Genomic DNA, 23,076 nt, shown 5'->3' with positions numbered 1-23,076 from the left:
GAAGAGAACAGAAGAGTGTTGGTGATCATCACATCACAACACCACTGTTCTCAACAATTAGAGAGATTTAGAAAGGGATTTAGAAAGGTATTAAACACACCTCCTGATGCTATTCTCTCTCACTGTGCTAACCTCCAACCTGGATACTGCAGGCCATGCACATCAACACACACAGATTAAAACACACATGATTGTGTGCATACTGTCAAACACACAGGCCATAGTAGATGTGTTTGTGTTTGTCATTTAGCAGACGCTCTTATCCAGAGCGGAGTACAGCAGTGAGTGCAGACATTCACTACTTTTCATTTGATTGGTTCCCAGTGGGAATCAAACCCACAACCCTGGTGTTGCAAGCACCATGCTCTACCACCTGAGCCTCATGGGCAGAAAGACAGACAGACAGAAAGACATACATACATTATGAGAGAAACATATTCACACACATCCCTCTCAGCATTGCAAATCAGCCGTGATCATCTCATGACATTAACTTGTCAGACGGAGCAGAGGCAGACTAAAACTGACAGATGAGATGATATTCATTCCAGAATAAAACAGTAATCAAAAGAGCCAAGCAACCATGACTAATGTATGACATTGTAATTAACACCTTATTTTGCCTATAATTATATGCAAGGCCAGCTACTGTGTGTGTGTGTGTGTGTGTGTGTGTGTGTGTGTGTGTGTGTGTGTGTGTGTGTGTGTGTGTGTGTGTGTGTGTGTGTGTGTGCACGCGTGTGTGTGTGTGTGTGTGTGTGTGTGCACGCGTGTGTGTGTGTGTGTGTGTGTGTGTGCGCGCACGTGTGTGTGTGTGTGCGTGCGTGTGTGTGTGTGTGTGTGTGTGTGTGTGTGTGTCAGTCAGACATCAGCATGGTAAGAAAATGCAGATGACAGTTAGCAGCCTGTAACCTTTCAGGTCCTATTTAAATGTAAATCAATGGATTAATTGGAGCTCCCCCTCGTTGTCACTACAAGCTACACCAATTACTCTGTCAACGAGCTGTCACCATCACAACGCAATCTGACATGAGACAAGAACACACACACACACACTGCGATAGGTACACTCAGTTTTAGTGGGAAGAGAAGACATGTTAGACCTGTGTGTGACCTATACTTCCATCCTCTTTAACAGACGCCTCCCACCTGGACTTCAACAGGCTGAGAAGAGGGGGATTAAAAAGTAGAGATTCAAATGTATCTGGCTGATTGAAGAATTCATCTTGTTGGACATTCCTCCCTGGCATTTGGTTCTCCCTGTCTGCCCCCTCACCCTCAGTGTGTGTGTGTGTGTGTGTGTGTGTGTGTGTGTGTGTGTGTGTGTGTGTGTGTGTGTGCGTGCAGCGTGCGCGCATGCGTGTCGTACGGAGCCATCTTACATACAGTGTCCGCTGTAAAAGGTCAGTGCTCATCTGTGCAGCAATTCAACCTTTAAAGGTTGGCTCCCTCTTTAAGTGACAGACACTTTACAGCCCAGAGACAGATAGAGAGGGGGAGGGGTAGAGAGAGAGTATAGAGAGAGGAGAGAGAGGAGAGAGAGAGGATAGATTTCAGGGTCAGTCGTGGGGTGGATAGTCACAAAGACAGAGCTGCTGTGAAGAGCCATGTCACAGCATTGTCCTCTAGGTACAGGAGAGATGCAGAGATGGAAGGAGGGAAGGAAGGAGGAAGAGATGGAAGGAGGCAAGGAAGGAGGGAGAGATGAAGGGAGGAAGGAAGGAGGGAGAGATGGAAGAAGGGAGAGATGGAAGGAGGGAGGGAAGGAGGGAGAGATGGAAGGAGGGAGGGAAGGAGGGCGAGATGGAAGGAGGGAAGGAAGGAGGGAGAGATGGAAGGAGGGAGGGAAGGAGGGAGAGATGAAGGGAGGAAGAGGATGACTGAATAGGGAGGGATGAAGGGAGGAAGAGGATGACTGAATAGGGAGGGATGAAGGGAGGAAGAGGATGACTGAATAGGGAGGGATGAAGGGAGGAAGAGGATGACTGAATAGGGAGGGATGAAGGGAGGAAGAGGATGACTGAATAGGGAGGGATGAAGGGAGGAAGAGGATGACTGAATAGGGAGGGATGCCATGGGGTCTGTGAAACAGCTTCATTCCGCAGAAGCACTACCAGGAAGTAGATCTAAAATCAACACAAAATCTCTCCTTAGAAGACCTCTCGTCCAGGGTTATGTTCATCACCTCTCGTCCAGGGTTATTATGTTCATGACCTCTAGTCCAGGGTTATGTTCATGACCTCTAGTCCAGGGTAATGTTCATGACCTCTAGTCCAGGGTTATGTTCATGACCTCTAGTCCAGGGTTATGTTCATGACCTCTAGTCCAGGGTTATGTTCATCACCTCTCGTCCAGGGTTATTATGTTCATGACCTCTAGTCCAGGGTTATGTTCATGACCTCTAGTCCAGGGTAATGTTCATGACCTCTAGTCCAGGGTTATGTTCATGACCTCTAGTCCAGGGTTATTATGTTCATGACCTCTAGTTCAGGGTTATGTTCATCACCTCTAGTCCAGGGTTATGTTCACAACCTCTAGTCCAGGGTTATGTTCACAACCTCTAGTCCAGGGTTATGTTCACGACCTCTAGTCCAGGGTTATGTTCATCACCTCTAGTCCAGGGTTATGTTCACAACCTCTAGTCCAGGGTTATGTTCATCACCTCTAGTCCAGGGTTATGTTCATCACCTCTCGTCCAGGGTTATGTTCATCACCTCTCGTCCAGGGTTATGTTCATCACCTCTCGTCCAGGGTTATGTTCATCACCTCTAGTCCAGGGTTATGTTCATCACCTCTAGTCCAGGGTTATGTTCATCACCTCTAGTCCAGGGTTAGGTTCATCACCTCTAGTCCAGGGTTAGGTTCATCACCTCTAGTCCAGGGTTATGTTCATGACCTCTAGTCCAGGGTTATGTTCATCACCTCTAGTCCAGGGTTATGTTCATCACCTCTAGTCGAGGGTTATGTTCACAACCTCTAGTCCAGGGTTATGTTCATCACCTCTAGTCCAGGGTTATGTTCATCCCCTCTAGTCCAGTGTTATGTTCACAAACTCTAGTCCAGGGTTATGTTCACAACCTCTAGTCCAGGGTTATGTTCACGACCTCTAGTCCAGGGTTATGTTCATCACCTCTAGTCCAGGGTTATGTTCATCACCTCTAGTCCAGGGTTATGTTCATCACCTCTAGTCCAGGGTTATGTTCATCACCTCTAGTCCAGGGTTATGTTCATCACCTCTAGTCCAGGGTTATGTTCATCACCTCTATTCCAGGGTTATGTTCATAACCTCTAGTCCAGGGTTATGTTCATAACCTCTAGTCCAGGGTTATGTTCATGACCTCTAGTCCAGGGTTATGTTCATGACCTCTAGTCCAGGGTTATGTTCATCACCTCTATTCCAGGGTTATGTTCATGACCTCTAATCCAGGGTTATGTTCATCATCTCTAATCCATGGTTTATGTTCATGACCTCTAGTCCAGGGTTATGTTCATCACCTCTATTCCAGGGTTATGTTCATCACCTCTAGTCCAGGGTTATGTTCATAACCTCTAGTCCAGGGTTATGTTCATAACCTCTAGTCCAGGGTTATGTTCATAATCTCTAGTCCAGGGTTATGTTCATAACCTCTAGTCCAGGGTTATGTTCATGACCTCTAGTCCAGGGTTATGTTCATGACCTCTAGTCCAGGGTTATGTTCATGACCTCTAGTCCAGGGTTATGTTCATGACCTCTATTCCAGGGTTATGTTCATGACCTCTAGTCCAGGGTTATGTTCATGACCTCTAGTCCTGGGTTATGTTCATGACCTCTATTCCAGGGTTATGTTCATCACCTCTAATCCAGGGTTATGTTCATGATCTCTAGTCCAGGGTTATGTTCATGACCTCTAGTCCAGGGTTATGTTCACGACCTCTAGTCCAGGGTTATGTTCATCACCTCTAGTCCAGGGTTATGTTCATCACCTCTAGTCCAGGGTTATGTTCATCACCTCTAGTCCAGGGTTATGTTCATCACCTCTAGTCCAGGGTTATGTTCATAACCTCTAGTCCAGGGTTATGTTCATCACCTCTAGTCCAGGGTTATGTTCATCACCTCTAGTCCAGGGTTATGTTCATCACCTCTATTCCAGGGTTATGTTCATCACCTCTATTCCAGGGTTATGTTCATAACCTCTAGTCCAGGGTTAAGTTCATAACCTCTAGTCCAGGGTTATGTTCATGACCTCTAGTCCAGGGTTATGTTCATGACCTCTAGTCCAGGGTTATGTTCATCACCTCTAGTCCAGAGTTATGTTCATCACCTCTAGTCCAGGGTTATGTTCATCACCTCTAGTCCAGGGTTATGTTCAACACCTCTAGTCCAGGGTTATGTTCAACACCTCTAGTCCAGGGTTAGGTTCATCACCTCTAGTCCAGGGTTAGGTTCATGACCTCTAGTCCAGGGTTATGTTCATGACCTCTTGTCCAGGGTTATGTTCATGACCTCTAGTCCAGGGTTATGTTCACCACCTCTAGTCCAGGGTTATATTCACCACCTCTAGTCCAGGGTTATGTTCACGACCTCTAGTCCAGGGTTATGTTCATGACCTCTAGTCCAGGGCCACTTTAATCATGGGAATTTGTTATGTTCATGACCTCTAGTCCAGGGTTATGTTCATGACCTCTAGTCCAGGGTTATGTTCATGACCTCTAGTCCAGGGTTATGTTCATGACCTCTAGTCCAGGGTTATGTTCATGACCTCTAGTCCAGGGTTATGTTCATGACCTCTAGTCCAGGGTTATGTTCAACACCTCTTGTCCAGGGTTATGTTCATGACCTCTAGTCCAGGGTTATGTTCAACACCTCTTGTCCAGGGTTATGTTCATGACCTCTAGTCCAGGGTTATGTTCATGACCTCTAGTCCAGGGTTATGTTCATGACCTCTAGTCCAGGGTTATGTTCATCACCTCTAGTCCAGGGTTATGTTCATGACCTCTAGTCCAGGGTTATGTCCATGACCTCTAGTCCAGGGTTATGTCCATCACCTCTGGTCCAGGGTTATGTCCATCACCTCTAGTCCAGGGTTATGTCCATCACCTCTAGTCCAGGGTTATGTTCATCACCTCTAGTCCAGGGTTATGTTCAACACCTCTAGTCCAGGGTTATGTTCATGACCTCTAGTCCAGGGTTATGTTCATGACCTCTAGTCCAGGGTTATGTTCATCACCTCTAGTCCAGGGTTATGTTCATGACCTCTAGTCCAGGGTTATGTTCAACACCTCTAGTCCAGGGTTATGTTCAACACCTCTAGTCCAGGGTTATGTTCATGACCTCTAGTCCAGGGTTATGTTCATGACCTCTAGTCCAGGGTTATGTTCATGACCTCTAGTCCAGGGTTATGTTCATGACCTCTAGTCCAGGGTTATGTCCATGACCTCTAGTCCAGGGTTATGTTCATGACCTCTAGTCCAGGGTTATGTCCATGACCTCTAGTCCAGGGTTATGTCCATGACCTCTAGTCCAGGGTTATGTCCATGACCTCTAGTCCAGGGTTATGTTCATGACCTCTAGTCCAGGGTTATGTTCATGACCTCTAGTCCAGGGTTATGTTCATGACCTCTAGTCCAGGGTTATGTTCATGACCTCTAGTCCAGGGTTATGACCTCTAGTCCAGGGTTATGTTCATGACCTCTAGTCCAGGGTTATGTTCATGACCTCTAGTCCAGGGTTATGTTCATGACCTCTAGTCCAGGGTTATGTTCATGACCTCTAGTCCAGGGTTATGTTCATGACCTCTAGTCCAGGGTTATGTTCATGACCTCTAGTCCAGGGTTATGATCATGACCTCTAGTCCAGGGTTATGTTCATGACCTCTAGTCCAGGGTTATGTTCATGACCTCTAGTCCAGGGTTATGTTCATGACCTCTAGTCCAGGGTTATGTTCATGACCTCTAGTCCAGGGTTATGTTCATGACCTCTAGTCCAGGGTTAGGTTCATCACCTCTAGTCCAGGGTTAGGTTCATCACCTCTAGTCCAGGGTTATGTTCACGACCTCTAGTCCAGGGTTATGTTCACGACCTCTAGTCCAGGGTTATGTTCATCACCTCTAGTCCAGGGTTATGTTCATCCCCTCTAATCCAGTGTTATGTTCACAAACTCTAGTCCAGGGTTATGTTCACAACCTCTAGTCCAGGGTTATGTTCAGTCCAGGGTTATGACCTCTAGTCCAGGGTTATGTTCATCACCTCTAGTCCAGGGTTATGTTCATCACCTCTAGTCCAGGGTTATGTTCATCACCTCTAGTCCAGGGTTATGTTCATCCCCTCTAGTCCAGTGTTATGTTCACAAACTCTAGTCCAGGGTTATGTTCACCTCTAGTCCAGGGACCTCTAGTCCAGGGTTATGTTCACAACCTCTAGTCCAGGGTTATGTTCATGACCTCTAGTCCAGGGTTATGTTCATGACCTCTAGTCCAGGGTTATGTTCATGACCTCTAGTCCAGGGTTATGTTCATGACCTCTAGTCCAGGGTTATGTTCATGACCTCTAGTCCAGGGTTATGTTCATGACCTCTAGTCCAGGGTTATGTTCATGACCTCTAGTCCAGGGTTATGTTCATGACCTCTAGTCCAGGGTTATGTTCATGACCTCTAGTCCAGGGTTATGTTCATGACCTCTAGTCCAGGGTTATGTTCATGACCTCTAGTCCAGGGTTATGTCCATGACCTCTAGTCCAGGGTTATGTCCATCACCTCTAGTCCAGGGTTATGTTCATCACCTCTAGTCCAGGGTTATGTTCAACACCTCTAGTCCAGGGTTATGATAATCCCCTATAGTCCAGGGTTATGTTCATCACCTATAGTCCAGGGTTATGTTCATGACCTCTAGTCCAGGGTTATGTTCATGACCTCTAGTCCAGGGTTATGTTCATCACCTCTAGTCCAGGGTTATGTTCATCACCTCTAGTCCAGGGTTATGTTCAACACCTCTAGTCCAGGGTTATGTTCAACACCTCTAGTCCAGGGTTATGTTCATGACCTCTAGTCCAGGGTTATGTTCATGACCTCTAGTCCAGGGTTATGTTCATGACCTCTAGTCCAGGGTTATGTTCATGACCTCTAGTCCAGGGTTATGTTCATCACCTCTAGTCCAGGGTTATGTTCATGACCTCTAGTCCAGGGTTATGTTCATGACCTCTAGTCCAGGGCTATGTTCATGACCTCTAGTCCAGGGTTATGTTCATGACCTCTAGTCCAGGGTTATGTTCATCACCTCTAGTCCAGGGTTATGTTCATCACCTCTAGTCCAGGGTTATGTTCATCACCTCTAGTCCAGGGTTATGTTCATCACCTCTAGTCCAGGGTTATGTTCAACACCTCTAGTCCAGGGTTAGGTTCATCACCTCTAGTCCAGGGTTAGGTTCATGACCTCTAGTCCAGGGTTATGTTCATGACCTCTTGTCCAGGGTTATGTTCATGACCTCTAGTCCAGGGTTATGTTCACCACCTCTAGTCCAGGGTTATGTTCACCACCTCTAGTCCAGGGTTATGTTCACGACCTCTAGTCCAGGGTTATGTTCATGACCTCTAGTCCAGGGTTATGTTCATGACCTCTAGTCCAGGGTTATGTTCATGACCTCTAGTCCAGGGTTATGTTCATGACCTCTAGTCCAGGGTTATGTTCATGACCTCTAGTCCAGGGTTATGTTCATGACCTCTAGTCCAGGGTTATGTTCATGACCTCTAGTCCAGGGTTATGTTCATGACCTCTAGTCCAGGGTTATGTTCAACACCTCTTGTCCAGGGTTATGTTCATGACCTCTAGTCCAGGGTTATGTTCAACACCTCTTGTCCAGGGTTATGTTCATGACCTCTAGTCCAGGGTTATGTTCATGACCTCTAGTCCAGGGTTATGTTCATGAGGTGATTATAACTGAACTCATCCAGAACACTTAGTTCTGTTTTGCATTACAAAGCTTTGTCTTTTCTTTCTTCTTAGTGAACACAGCCATGGTTTTTCTAATCACTTCCCTCCATCCCCTCTTCCCCAGGTTTCTCTTCTGTCTATCAGCTTGGCCGGTCTCCACACATGGCTGGTCTGGGCATGCTCTGTTGTGTTTGGCATTCAGACTGGAGAGATGGCTAAATGCCTGATCACTGAGGCCTGACTGGCTTTAATCAGCTGAGGACACACACACACACACACACACCTCCCTAAAGTGATGACTGGACTGAGGAACTAACTGCATCCTTGGGTCAGATAGTTTCCTGGCTGGTGGAGACAGATGGAAAGATCTAGTTTATTTGGTGATCTGTTCACACACAGGTCCCAGTGGAGTGTTTCCTACAAACCTGACTAAGACATAGGAGACAACAATATACACAGCACACTTCATACAGCGAGGTCAAGGACTCACACACACATCTCAAGCTGCAGTGAGTTGGACGTGGGGGTTGACGGTGCCAGCTGAGGGATACAGTACTGTAGAATGTTACTTCTGCTCTCAGCTCTCCATCTGTAACCCTGCTGTACATGCTGACTGATGATTGTTGAAACGTCAACCTAAACCTGACATCGCTCTGCATCATTTCCTGCTTGTTGCTTCCTTCAACATTTCTCCATAACCACAGGCATCCACATCCCATTCCAGAAACATGTGAAAGCAACACACAGGCAACACACAGCAGCCACACAGGCCTCATAGCTGTACAGGCAGAACAAGATACACAGGCCTCATAGCTGTACAGACAGAACAAGATACACAGGCCTGATAGCTGTACAGGCAGAACAAGATACACAGGCCTCATAGCCGGACTACTAATTAACAGTTCTGTCAGAAATCACATAACCTCGTCCCCAGGCTATTGCACACAGCGCATATAAACCTGGTACATCCACAATTCAAAGTAGGCCTCAGTGGAAGCGATCATAGAATTCTATGGGACTGACCTACCTTACTGATTAAAGTATTTGTCATCAATTAATTTTAGCGAATCACTCTCCCGGGCCAGGGATGCATACCTGTCTCCCTCTTACCTGTCTCCCTCTAACCTGTCTACCTCTTACCTGTCTCGCTCTTACCTGTCTCGCTCTTACCTGTCTCGCTCTTACCTGTCTCCCTCTTATCTGTCTCCCTCTTATCTGTCTACCTCTTACCTGTCTCGCTCTTACCTGTCTCCCTCTTATCTGTCTCCCTCTTATCTGTCTCTATCTGTCTCTTATCTGTCTCGCTCTTATCTGTCTCGCTCTTATCTGTCTCTGCTCTTATCTGTCTCGCTCTTATCTGTCTCCCTCTTATCTGTCTCGCTCTTATCTGTCTCGCTCTTATCTGTCTCGCTCTTATCTGTCTCCCTCTTATCTGTCTCCCTCTTATCTGTCTCCCTCTTATCTGTCTCCCTCTTATCTGTCTACCTCTTATCTGTCTACCTCTTATCTGTCTACCTCTTACCTGTCTCGCTCTTACCTGTCTCCCTCTTATCTGTCTCCCTCTTATCTGTCTCGCTCTTATCTGTCTCCCTCTGCAGCGTTAGCTGCTCAGATAGCAGATGTTTGAAGTTGGTGAGGGAGATAAAAGTCTCCAACTTCAGCGATTTTTGCAATTCGTTCCAGTCACAGGCAGCAGAGAACTGGAACGAAAGGCGGCCAAATGAAGTGTTGGCTTTAGGGATGATCAGTGAGATACACCTGCTGGAGCGCGTGCTACGGGTGGGTGTTGCCATCGTGACCAGTTAACTGAGATAAGGCGGAGCTTTACCTAGCATGGACTTGTAGATGACCTGGAGCCAGTGGTTCTGGCGACGAATATGTAGCGAGGGCCAGCCGACTAGAGCAGAGTGGGTGGTATACCACCAGAGTGGGTGGTATAAGGTGCTTTAGTAACAAAATGGATGGCACTGTGATAAACTGCATCCAGTTTGCTGAGTAGAGTATTGGAAGCTATTTTGTAGATGACATCGCCGAAGTCGAGGATCGGTAGGATAGTCAGTTTTACTAGGGTAAGTTTGGCGGCGTGAGTGAAGGAGGCTTTGTTGCGGAATAGAAAGCCGACTCTAGATTTTATTTTAGATTGGAGATGTTTAATATGAGTCTGGAAGGAGAGTTTACAGTCTAGCCAGACACCTAGGTACTTATAGATGTCCACATATTCTAGGTCGGAACCATCCAGGGTGGTGATGCTAGTCGGGCGTGCGGGTGCAGGCAGCGAACGGTTGAAAAGCATGCATTTGGTTTTACTAGCGTTTAAGAGCAGTTGGAGGCCACGGAAGGAGTGTTGTATGGCATTGAAGCTCATTTGGAGGTTAGATAGCACAGTGTCCAAGGACGGGCCGGAAGTATACAGAATGGTGTCGTCTGCGTAGAGGTGGATCAGGGAATCGCCCGCAGCAAGAGCAACATCATTGATATATACAGAGAAAAGAGTCGGCCCAAGAATTGAACACTGTGGCACCCCCATAGAGACTGCCAGAGGACCAGACAGCATGCCCTCCGATTTGACACACTGAACTCTGTCTGCAAAGTAGTTGGTGAACCAGGCAAGGCAGTCATCAGAAAAACCGAGGCTACTGAGTCTGCCGATAAGAATATGGTTATTGATAGAGTCGAAAGCCTTGGCAAGGTCGATGAAGACGGCTGCACAGTACTGTCTTTTATCTGTCTCCCTCTCACCTGTCTCCCTCTCACCTGTCTCCCTCTCATCTGTCTCCCTCTCATCTGTCTCCCTCTCATCTGTCTCCCTCTCATCTGTCTCCCTCTTACCTGTCTCCCTCTTACCTGTCTCCCTCTTACCTGTCTCCCTCTTACCTGTCTCCCTCTTACCTGTCTCCCTCTTACCTGTCTCCATCTTACACTCCCCTGTCTCCCTCTTACATGTCTCCCTCTTATCTGTCTCCCTCTTACCTGTCTCCCTCTTACCTTCCCCTGTCTCCCTCTTCCCTGTCTCCCTCTTACCCTCCCCTGTCTCCCTCTTACCTGTCTACCTCTTACCTGTCTACCTCTTACCTGTCTACCTGTCTACCTCTTACCTTCCCCTCTCCCTTACCTGTCTCCCTCTTACCTGTCTCCCTCTTACCTGTCTCCCTCTTACCTGTCTCCCTCTTACCTGTCTCCATCTTACACTCCCCTGTCTCCCTCTTACATGTCTCCCTCTTACCTGTCTCCCTCTTACCTGTCTACCTCTTACCTGTCTCCCTCTTACCTGTCTCCCTCTTACCTGTCTCCCTCTTACCTGTCTCCCTTTTACACTCCCCTGTCTCCCTCTTATCTGTCTCCCTCTTATCTGTCTGTCTCCCTCTTATCTGTCTCCCTCTTATCTGTCTCCCTCTTATCTGTCTCCCTCTTATCTGTCTCCCTCTTACCTGTCTCCCTCTTACCTGTCTCCCTCTTACCTGTCTCCCTCTTACCTGTCTCCCTCTTACTGTCTCCCCCTGTCTCCCTCTTACATGTCTCCCTCTTACATGTCTCCCTCTTACCTCCCCTGTCTCCCTCTTACCTGTCTACCCTCTTACCTGTCTACCTCTTACCTGTCTACCTCTTACCTGTCTACCTCTTACCTGTCTACCTCTTACCTGTCTACCTCTTACCTGTCTACCTCTTACCTGTCTACCTCTTACCTTTCCCTGTCTCCCTCTTACCTGTCTCCCTGTCTCCCTCTTACCTGTCTCCCTCTTACCTGCCTCCCTCTTACCTGTCTCCCTCTTACCTGCCTCCCTCTTACCTGCCTCCCTCTTACCTGTCTCCCTCTTACCTGTCTCCCTCTTACCTTCCCCTGTCTCCCTCTTACCTTCCCCTGTCTCCCTCTTACCTGTCTCTTGTCCTGCTGTCATAGCTACACCACTCTCACCCATCTCTGTCACCCCCACTTCTAACCGTCTCCCCAAATAGCCCCCCTCACATCTCTATCTGGAACCCCTCCACCCCTCTCTTTCTACCCTCTCCCTTCTCCTTCTCCTTCTCCCTCGCAAAACCTCTCCCGGGCCAGTGATGCATTCCTGGCCTGTAGTTAGCAGCTTTGAAGTCAACAGCACCATAGGAACCAGAGAACCAGAGCCTGCTGTAGAGAGGTACTGCCTGGCCTACTGTCTATCCCCAAGCCCTGTCAGCCTTTTCTGGAAGATAACCTGATCAAATATTGAATAAGCCCCCCTCTTGTGTATGGGGCTTGGCCCAGGATCTAGAGACAGACAACACTGGGGCAGGGGGCCAGGGGCCCTCACACACACACACTGGTGTTGCCTGGAGACTATTGTTCTGTTTTCTCCTCCCAGTGGTGTATTCCTGGTTTAGACTGGCTGAATGGAGTCTTTAATAAAACCTCTATGTTTGGGATCTGAACTCTGTGTTATGTACCGTAGACAGCTTCTCTCTCCCTCTGGAGCCCCCCAGCCACTGCAGACTGGAGACAGTGTTGTTGCTGTGGGCTGCAAACACTTTAATTAGTTTGCTTCGGTAGAATGGGGTTGAGAGGATTTTCAAAAAGTCAAATATCACTGGAGGGGTTTGTGCCTGTTGCTGTTTATTTTCTGGGTTTGGGGCATCTTGCCATCTGCATTCCCCTCAAAAGCACTCTCTCTCACACACACAGCAGAATACACTCAGATTTAGTCTACAGCCACTGTGAGGGATTTCTCTGAACTCTGTCTCAACACAAATATGATAGCTGGAGGAGAGTTATCGATCGGACACAGATCACTATATATCAATCTCCTTTACTTACGCCATGGAGAGTTCCCCTTGGCTGTCAGAAATGGTAGGTTTTGGTAATACGGTCTCCCTAAAGCTGTTAACACACTAATGGTACTAGTTTCAGAGTATGTGACAAGCCTGTCAGATGGGTGTGAGAGAGTATGTGATAGAAGACTAGACCTTGTGGAACCCTGAGCTCTGCTGCTCTGATCCAGGCCCATGGTGGAGTAATCTAGGTATATTCTCTGTGTGATCAGGCTCATGGTGGAGTAATCTAGGTATATTCTCTGTGTGATCAGGCCCATGGTGGAGTAATCTAGATATATTATCTGTGTGATCAGGCCCATGGTGGAGTAATCTAGGTATATTCTCTGTGTGATCAGGCCCATAGTGGAGTCATCTAGGTATATTCTCTGTGTGATCAGGCCCATGGTGGAGTAATCTAGGTATATTCTCTGTGTGATCAGGCCCATGGTGGAGTAATCTAAGTATATTCTCTGTGTGATCAGGCCCATGGTGGAGTCATCTAGGTATATTATCTGTGTGATCAGGCCCATGGTGGAGTCATCTAGGTCCATGGAAACAGTCATGCTGAGGGTTTACGACGGAAACAACCCTGGGTCGGGTAGTGCAGGATAACCAGAGAGTGTCCCTGTCACTGATAGAGAAACCAGTGACACACACAGAGTGAGTCACAGGCTCTAATAGAGAAACCAGTGACACACACACGCAGAGTGAGTCACAGGCTCTGATAGCTTCCATGTGGGAAATGACCTCGCTTTAGGAACAATATAAGTCCAAGGCTTTGCTAACAAAGAGGTGTAATTGGTTCGAACTCAAAAATATGCTGCATGAAGTTGACTTCATTATTCAACGCATCGGGGAAAGTGTACACAGACGTTTCGACTTCACAGCCCTCTTCAGTGTGTCCTACCTGTAATACAAATTAGCCACAAAGAGATACATAATAATTATTGGATATGGGAGCAGGCATGAAGGGCAACTCACAAATCAATCGCCCCAGGTGTCTGCTCACCTAAACACATCCCATCAATTCATGAGATAGCCCACCAAAAAAGACATTAAGCAAAGATGTTCATAAATAACTGGGGCCAACTCGTAAATGATATGCACAATCTGATATGGACAGTGCTCCTGTACAACAGTCTAAATGACAGTGATCTCAGGAGGAAAGTGAACGTGTGTGTGTGTGTGTGTGTGTGTGTGTGTGTGTGTGTGTGTGTGTGTGTGTGCGTGCGTGTGTGTGTGTGTTATTAAGGGTGAGTGCAACATTCGCTCCTAGCTAAGGTGTCAAGCCCTAACCAGTCCAGGTGAAATCACATACAGGATAACAAATCCCAAAGACACACATCCACACTATTCCTCACTAGAAAAGCCTTAGTGAAAAGTCCTCCTTGCTGTGAAAACCCTGTGAGACTATGATCTGCCTCTGAATGCACAATGCTCTCTCCAGCTGAGGTTACACTCACTCACCAGCCAGTGAGACTTAGGAGGAGATGGACCCAATGCTGAGCCAGCGTGACAGAGGAGGTTAGAGACGCTAGCAAGAAGCACAACACACACACTCTACCGCAAGAAGCACAACACACACACTCTACCGCAAGAAGCACAACACACACTCTACTGCAAGAAGCACAACACACACTCTACTGCAAGAAGCACAACACACACACTCTACTGCAAGAAGCACAACACACACTCTACTGCAAGAAGCACAACACACACACTCTACTGCAAGAAGCACAACACACACACTCTACTGCAAGCACAACAGCACAACACACACACTCTACTGCAAGAAGCACAACACACACACTCTACTGCAAGAAGCACAACACAGACACTCTACTGCAAGAAGCACAACACACACACTCTACTGCAAGAAGCACAACACACACTCTACTGCAAGAAGCACTGGGTTGAAGTTCTGGAGCAACTTTATCACTAGAGCTAACATGTGCATGTTCTTCTAGAGATGCTGTCACTTATATAACACCAGGACCAAGAATCATAGTGATCTAGGGAGTAGAGTAGGACTGTGTCCGTGTGTGTGTGTGTGTCCGTGTGTGTGTGTGTGTCCGTGTGTGTGTCCGTGTGTCCGTGTGTGTGTGTGTTTGCGTGTGCTTGTGTGTGTGTGTGTGTGTGTGTTTGCATGTGTGTGTGTGTGTGTGTGTGTGTGTCTGTGTGTTTGTTTGCATGTGTGTGTGTGTGTGTGTCTGCGTGTTTGTTTGCATGTGCGTGTACATGTGAGTGTGTGTGTGTGTGCGTTTGTGTGTGTGGTTGTTTGCATGTGTGTGTGTGTGTGTGTGTGTGTGTGTGTGTGTGTGTGTCTGCGTGTTTGTTTGCGTGTGCGTGTGTGTGTGTGTTTGCGTGTGTGTGTTTGTTTGCATGTGTGTGTGTACATGTGAGTGTGTGTGTGTACATGTGAGTGTGTGTGTACATGTGAGTGTGAGTGTACATGTGAGTGTGTGTGTACATGTGAGTGTGTGTGTACATGTTAGTGTGTGTGTACATGTGAGTGTGTGTGTACATGTGAGTGTGAGTGTACATGTGAGTGTGAGTGTACATGTGAGTGTGTGTGTGTACATGTGAGTGTGTGTGTACATGTGAGTGTACATGTGAGTGTGTGTGTACATGTGAGTATGTGTGTGTACATGTGAGTATGTGTGTGTACATGTGAGGGTGTGTGTACATGTGAGTGTGTGTGTACATGTGAGTGTGTGTGTACATGTGAGTGTGTGTGTACATGTGAGTGTGTGTGTGTACATGTGAGTGTGTGTGTACATGTGAGTGTGTGTGTACATGTGAGTGTGTGTGTACATGTGAGTGTGTGTGTACATGTGAGTGTGAATGTCAATTGAACACCACTTTTTTTACACCGCTCCTCACCCTCTCGCTAATCGTTTTTCCCTCTGCTCTCACACACACACACACACACACACACACACACACATAAAAAGATTCAGGCATGCATGTTAGACTGTGATTCTATAGCCAGGACCATGAGCTATTGGGCCAGGCCTGCGTCATTCTGACCCCTACAGCCTATTTGGTCGACTCCAGATTGCTCCAGTCCACTACAGACCGCCAAAGATCACCACAGAGCATTTACTGTGAGTCCATTAGAAACTATTTCCAACAAGTTTAGACCAATTCAGAAACGGTTTCAGTCCACCTCAGCGCTCCTCATTGAGGCTGAAAGAAGTACAAGTAGCTCTGGTAGGGTCTGTGCCAGAGTGTTTTAATGTGTGTGTTTTCTTCGAGGCAATCAGTAACCCATTCTGTTTGAGCGTGTACCTCCAATCAGGTTTGGGGTGTAATGGATTACAAAACAACTCTAACTGGAATACGTTACGATACCAGAAAAAATATTGTAATCAGATTACATATTACTTCTAAGATTACTTTTGAATTCAGAAAGGATGTGACAAAAAATTGTATTCAACAACTTTCTGTTTTCTCAATGACATTCAAATCAACATTGAAAAAAGGTGCATGTTTGAGTTTGTTCCATCTGAGCGAGTCTGACCACAAGTCAGAGACCACTAGGATGACACACCGAATGTGTTTGATGGATCGAGGGAAAAGAGCAGGAATAGGCTTTTGTAGGCTACAGTCCAAGCTATGTCTTCCAATAGTGAGACTGCTGTCAGCATCCAAAGATGATCCAACTTGAATAAACACTTGGAGGTAAGGATGACAGCAGTGGTGTTGTCTACAGGTAATACGGATATCCCTTATTATTAATATCTTCATAGTGCATTGATGTGAATCACACTGCTGCTCTCTCAATTAGATATTTGCACCTTACGGGTTGTGGTTGTTGTGGATGGCTGTTCACAAATGTATACATGTAAGTGTATTTTAACCCAATAATGATTGAATTCAAGAAATTTAAGATGGTGAAAAATCATTGTTTTTTGCGGCCAGTAGAAAGCAACAGCTGCAGTGCGGATCCCAGCCTACGAAATAGAATGTGGAGGGAGTTCCTCCCTTCTAAACTCCCCTGTGCCATTCTGCTCTATACTGGCAAAAAAACTTCTCGCTTGCACAGTTTTTGGTAGTTCTCAAAACATGCCATTATTTTTTAACCCGAAGCAATGAGCCCAAAGAGTCCTTCATGACAAAAAAATCTTAAACAAGAGAGTAGGCTAATAAGTACTTTATTTTTGGATTATGATCAGGAAAAACAATTTGGCTAATCCTCAGCGCATTCCGAAAGTATTCAGTCCCCTCGACTTTTTCAACATTTTGTTACATTAAAGCTTTATTCTGAAATTGATTAAATTACTTTTTTCCCTTATCATTCTACACACAATACCCAATATTGACAAAGTGAAAACAGATTTCTAGAAATGTTTGCAATTGTATTAAAAATAGAAAACCGAAATACCTTATTTAGAAGTATTCAAACCCTTTGCTCTGAAGCTCAGGTGCATCCTGTTTCCATTGATCATCCTTGAGATGTTTCTACAACTTGGAGTCCACCTGTGGTAAATTCAATTGATTGGACATTATTTGGAAAGGCACATACCTGTCTATATAAGGTCCCACAGTTGAAAGTGGATGCAAAAACCAAGCCCTGAGGTCAAAGGAATTGTCCGTAACGTTCCGAGACAGGATTGTACCGAGGCACAGATCTGGGGAAGGGTACCAAAAAATGTCTGCACCCGGTTGCGATGCAGTGCCTTAGACCGCTGCACCACTCGGGAGGCCCTCAGAACAAGATTATTGACGAAAAACGCTAACCAGCACCTTTTCAGGGGAAAGTAATCTAAAAGTGACTGAAAGTAATCAGATTATGTTACTGAATTTTAGAAATCCAAAAGTTACGTTACTAATAACAATTTTGGACAGGTAACTAGTAACTGTAATGGATTACATTTAGAAAGTAACCTACCCAACCCTGCCTTCAATGCAACACAAACATGTCAGAGACTATCACTCAAACTAAAGGCCACGTGTATGACTAAGGCCAGTGTGTGACCTCTATGTGTATGTATTTTCTGTCTTTGTGTCCGCTGTGTTAGGCATGAACTCGCTTGAGCTGGCATTCTCAGAGACCCAAACTGCTCAACACACATGAACACACACACAGTGTGTGAGCAATAGTGAGCAGTCTTGCTGCTTGCCTCCATGGCAACACCCCCCCCCCCACACACACACACACACACAGCCTAAAAGAAGACCCAAAACATCTACAGATCAAATCGCTACACAGTTACAACTCCATAACGACCAGAGCCCATATTGACAGAGCCAATACTGGCCCATTGTTGTGTTACAGATGATCTGGAGATGATCTGGCTAATGAACATCAGTGTTGAGACGAAGAGACCAATCAATCTCTCCACAGTCATCTAAACCACTTCTAAAGCCAGTGTCAGCCTAGAGGAGGTATCAGTGGGTACTGAAAGATAAATGTAGAGTGCTCTTTCTTTCACACACACGTACACATAAACTAAGACAGGGTAGAAACAACAGCTAACATCACATGAGCCGATAGATCAGCACCAATATATTGCTCAGAACTGGGAACAGTGTGTGTGTGTGTGTGTGTGTGTGTGTGTGTGTGTGTGTGTGTGTGTGCGTGCGTGCGTGTACATGTGCGTGCGTGTACGTGCGTTAATTTGTGTGTGTGTGTGAGTGGATGTGTGTGTCTGATAAGTAATAAGGACTAGTGTGTGTGTGGGGACTGTGTGTCTTGGTAAATCCAACAGGAATGTAAACCCTCGTCTCTCTCAGAGGAACTGGCGAACAGCTGCTGACACACACACACACACACACTGTGACACACACATCCGGCTGGATTCTGAGCGGCCTGTGTTTGCTGTTTTAAGCTCAAATTAAGTTTGGAGGACTTACACTGATAGTAAAACGGTGCTAGATCACCTACACTGGTCCATTGTAACGCCAGAGGACAGTGTCACTCCTCTCCACTGGGCGACAATGTCTGTCCACAAAACTGCACTGAACAACTGTTTGTTACTAGCATGATAAGTTGAGGTGTCTACCCATCATCTCTCTACGGCTGAAGCAGATACAGCCTATTACAAGGTTGAGATCCAGTTAAGTGAGACCCTCCTGAGTGAGGTGACCTTCAGTGCTCAGACAATGTTACATTACTGGCAAAGCACTTTAAGTACATTGAATGCTAGCAGACAATGCTTGAATGCACGCACACACGTGTGTGTACACACAAAGAAACACACACATATAGACTGAAGCACACCACATACTGTATACACTGAAACACACCGAAACACACCACATATACACACCACATACACACCGAAACACACCACATACACACCGAAACACACCACATACACACCGAAACACACCACATATACACTGAAACACACCACATACACACCGAAACACACCACATATACACTGAAACACACCACATACACACCGAAACACACCACATATACACTGAAACACACCACATACACACCGAAACACACCACATATACACTGAAACACACCACATACACACTGAAACACACCACATACACCCTGAAACACACCACATATAGACTGAAGCACACCACATACTGTATACACTGAAACACACCGAAACACACCACATACACACCGAAACACACCACATATACACTGAAACAAACCACATACACACCGAAACACACCACATATACACCGAAACACACCACATACACACCGAAACACACCACATACACACCGAAACACACCACATATACACTGAAACACACCACATACACACCGAAACACACCACATATACACTGAAACACACCACATACACACCGAAACACACCACATATACACTGAAACAAACCACATACACACCGAAACACACCACATATACACCGAAACACACCACATACATACCGAAACACACCACATACTGTATACACTGAAACACACCGAAACACACCACATACACACCGAAACACACCACATATACACTGAAACAAACCACATACACACCGAAACACACCACATACACACCGAAACACACCACATACACACCGAAACACACCACATATACACTGAAACACACCACATACACACCACATATACACTGAAACAAACCACATACACACCGAAACACACCACATATACACCGAAACACACCACATGAAACACACCACATATACACTGAAACAAACCACATACACACCGAAACACACCACATACACACCGAAACACACCACATATACACTGAAACACACCACATACACACCGAAACACACCACATACACACCGAAACACACCACATATACACTGAAACACACCACATACACACTGAAACACACCACATACACCCTGAAACACACCACATATAGACTGAAACACACCACATACACCCTGAAACACACCACATATAGACTGAAGCACACCACATACTGTATACACTGAAACACACCACATATACACTGAAACACACCACATATACACTGAAACACACCACATATACACTGAAACACACCACATATACACTGAAACACACCACATATACACTGAAACACACCACATACACACTGAAACACACCACATATACACTGAAACACACTACATATACACACCACATATACACCGAATATACATATACACATTGTATACACGTTGTATACACTGAGACATATACACTGAAACACATCACATATACACTGAAACACACCACATATACACCGAATATACATATACACATAGTATAAACGTTGTATACACTGAGACATATACACTGAAACACATCACATATACACTGAAACACACCACATATACACCGAATATACATATACACATAGTATAAACGTTGTATACACTGAGACATATACAGCAAAACACACCACATATACACCGAAACACAACACATAGGCGGCAGCAGGCTAAACCTGTGTAGCTGGACGGAGTGTTTGTGTTCTTTTGAAGCCTCACTATGAAAACATCCCTCAGCTTCACACACATTTCTGAACAAACACACAGAGCTATGGAAAGGGATAATTATGACAGTTTAATACAATACCCCACATTCTCTACTAAATCCTTCAAATACACTCTGAGGCCTATACAAACACACACACACACACGCACACACACACACACACACACACACACACACACACACACACAGCAAAGAGAAATGGAAGATGCTGCATCACTTCTCAAAGAAAACACACTCCATTAAATATTCAGTGAACTATAGCAGTAAAGCGTTTCTCTTCATCGTACTCAGAGTTACACTAACACACACTGCTAGGAGAATTAGGTCTGGATACCTAAACATTTCCCTGCGTTAGCCACTCTGCTACCTGCCGCACATTACACTGGCTCCCCAACACTCATCTGTCTGTTAACACTAGGGGCCTGGTGGACGAGCTGCGCACATGGCCCCTCGCTGTCGCTGTTCATGGGGGGCTGTGTGTGTGTGTGTGTGTGTGTGTGTGTGTGTGTGTGTGTGTGTCACAGAGCAGCTGTCACAGACTGGCGTAACATAAGCCCTTATTAGACTCCATTAGTCGTCAGTGAAACTAATAAGAGATTGTCAAATACACCCAAACATTCACACTACTCACACTGACAGGAGAGAGAGTGAGAGAGAGAAAGAGAGAGCGCAGCAGGAGGTATTGCCTCACACTACCATTTGTCTGTCTTCCTTTTAAGGGAAAGGAGCTTCTCTCTGTTACCCTTGACACCAGAACTTGAACTATGAGATTCGCTTTGATCTTTCATTACACTAAACATGACTCATTCATCCTTCCACACACGCATCCATAGAATAGTGATTGCACAGAGAGTAGATCAATATCTTCACGTAGCGCTCAACACAGCACATTCCCATCTGAAAGGAGGGAAGAGGAGTAGATGGTCTCTTGGCGTGTCAGGGCTGTAGTCATTTCTTTGGGCTCCCACTGGAACCAACACACACTATATCACCATATTATAATATCTTTAAACACCATATGATACAACGTCATCTTCTCCAGGCCTATTTCCCAGCCCTGCACCCAAGTCAAAACACCCAAAACACCAGCCCAGTAACCTTTCATGACCCAGTCCTCAGCAGCACACACCCTTCTCTCTGATATCCCCCTCTCTCCATGGCCTCCAACAGCAGACACACACACAGAGAACTATGATCCTTCCTCTGTTCTGATGAGGTGAGAGAGGAGGAGCTCACTGATATACAGTAACTACTGCAAGCTGGTCCCTGTACCATATACAAACACAGAACTCCTCTCTCAACCCTCATACACACATCCCGTATCTGGTTTCTAGTGGTAGAACGAAGGCCAGAGGTGGCCGACAGATATAAGGTGTGTGTACATGTGCAGTAGATCAGGACTGAAACCACACTTTCAAAACATTACAAGGTACTGTACACACTCAGAGCCTATGTTGAAGTCACTGTATATTTCAGCAATGGAGTGGGAGGGAGGTGGGAGAGAGAGATAAAATAAAGGGGAGAGAGAGGGGGAGAAAAAAGTATAAAAAGAAAGAAGGAAATGCATTCAGTGAACATTATAACTCTGTGTCTTACCTTGGCAGGAGCTCCCTCTGTCCTCATAGCCAACGTTACACAGACACTTCCCTATGGGCACTAGCCACTCTCCCTCTGTACTACAGTACATACGCGGTGGCTCCTCCTCCTTGGAGTGATTGACACACGAGCCCTTCACCTCCACCAATGACTGAGAGTCCATTGGCACGGTATCAGGGAAGGAGGCCAAGTTCCTCACAATGAATGGGCACTTCTTAAAGTAGACCCTGACTGACACCAGGGCCACACACGCCCCCACATCCTGGAACGCCAGGTAGAAGCCCTTCTTCGTAACAGGCCCCACCTCCCGGACCTCCGTGTTGAGCTTCAGAATGCGGTCCCCCAGGTCCATCTGGGTGAAGCTCTCGTCTGCAGCGATGGTGTCGATCTTAGAGAACTGGTGTTCTCTGAAGTGACTGCCCTGGTCCTCGTCTGTCTCCATGTACAGCAGGTTGAATGTCTCCTTGCAGGTCCCCAGGACCAGGGGGATGGAGTTACAGTCTCTCAGGGTGAACTTTAGCTCCACGTAGATCTTCTGGGCCGACTGACGGGGGATCCAGTTGGTCCTCAGCCAGTTGTTCTGACTGTACTCCATCACGTTACACACCTGGAAGGTCCTGATGGGAGTGTAGTGCTCATCAACTCCGCTGATCTCCTCCCACTGAGAAGACGGGGAGATGCAGGGGGGAGGGATGAAAGAGATGGGAAAGGGAGGAAAGAGAATGAAGTCATTCATTTTCTAAACACACCAGGATACTCATACATCATGTAGTTTAGTCTCCCAGCGGTTAAACATTGAATCAAAGCTGTGATGAATAGGGAAACACTTGAACAATGGTTATTATTGTGGCTAAAGGGACATGTGTT

General features: G+C 46.2%; 1 protein-coding gene across 1 annotated transcript in view; it reads right to left on the bottom strand.

Annotated features, from left to right (window-relative positions):
- Positions 1-23,076, bottom strand: part of LOC112225041 (ephrin type-A receptor 3) — a 145,129-nt gene that overhangs the window by 93,405 nt on the left and 28,648 nt on the right. The window contains 1 exon segment of the mRNA XM_042306433.1: positions 22,210-22,870. Coding sequence (XP_042162367.1) covers positions 22,210-22,870 — 661 coding nt within the window.

Source organism: Oncorhynchus tshawytscha, linkage group LG26 (genome assembly GCF_018296145.1).
Source record: "Oncorhynchus tshawytscha isolate Ot180627B linkage group LG26, Otsh_v2.0, whole genome shotgun sequence".
Classification (NCBI taxonomy): domain Eukaryota; kingdom Metazoa; phylum Chordata; class Actinopteri; order Salmoniformes; family Salmonidae; genus Oncorhynchus; species Oncorhynchus tshawytscha.
This window is presented reverse-complemented; position numbering and strand designations above follow the sequence as displayed.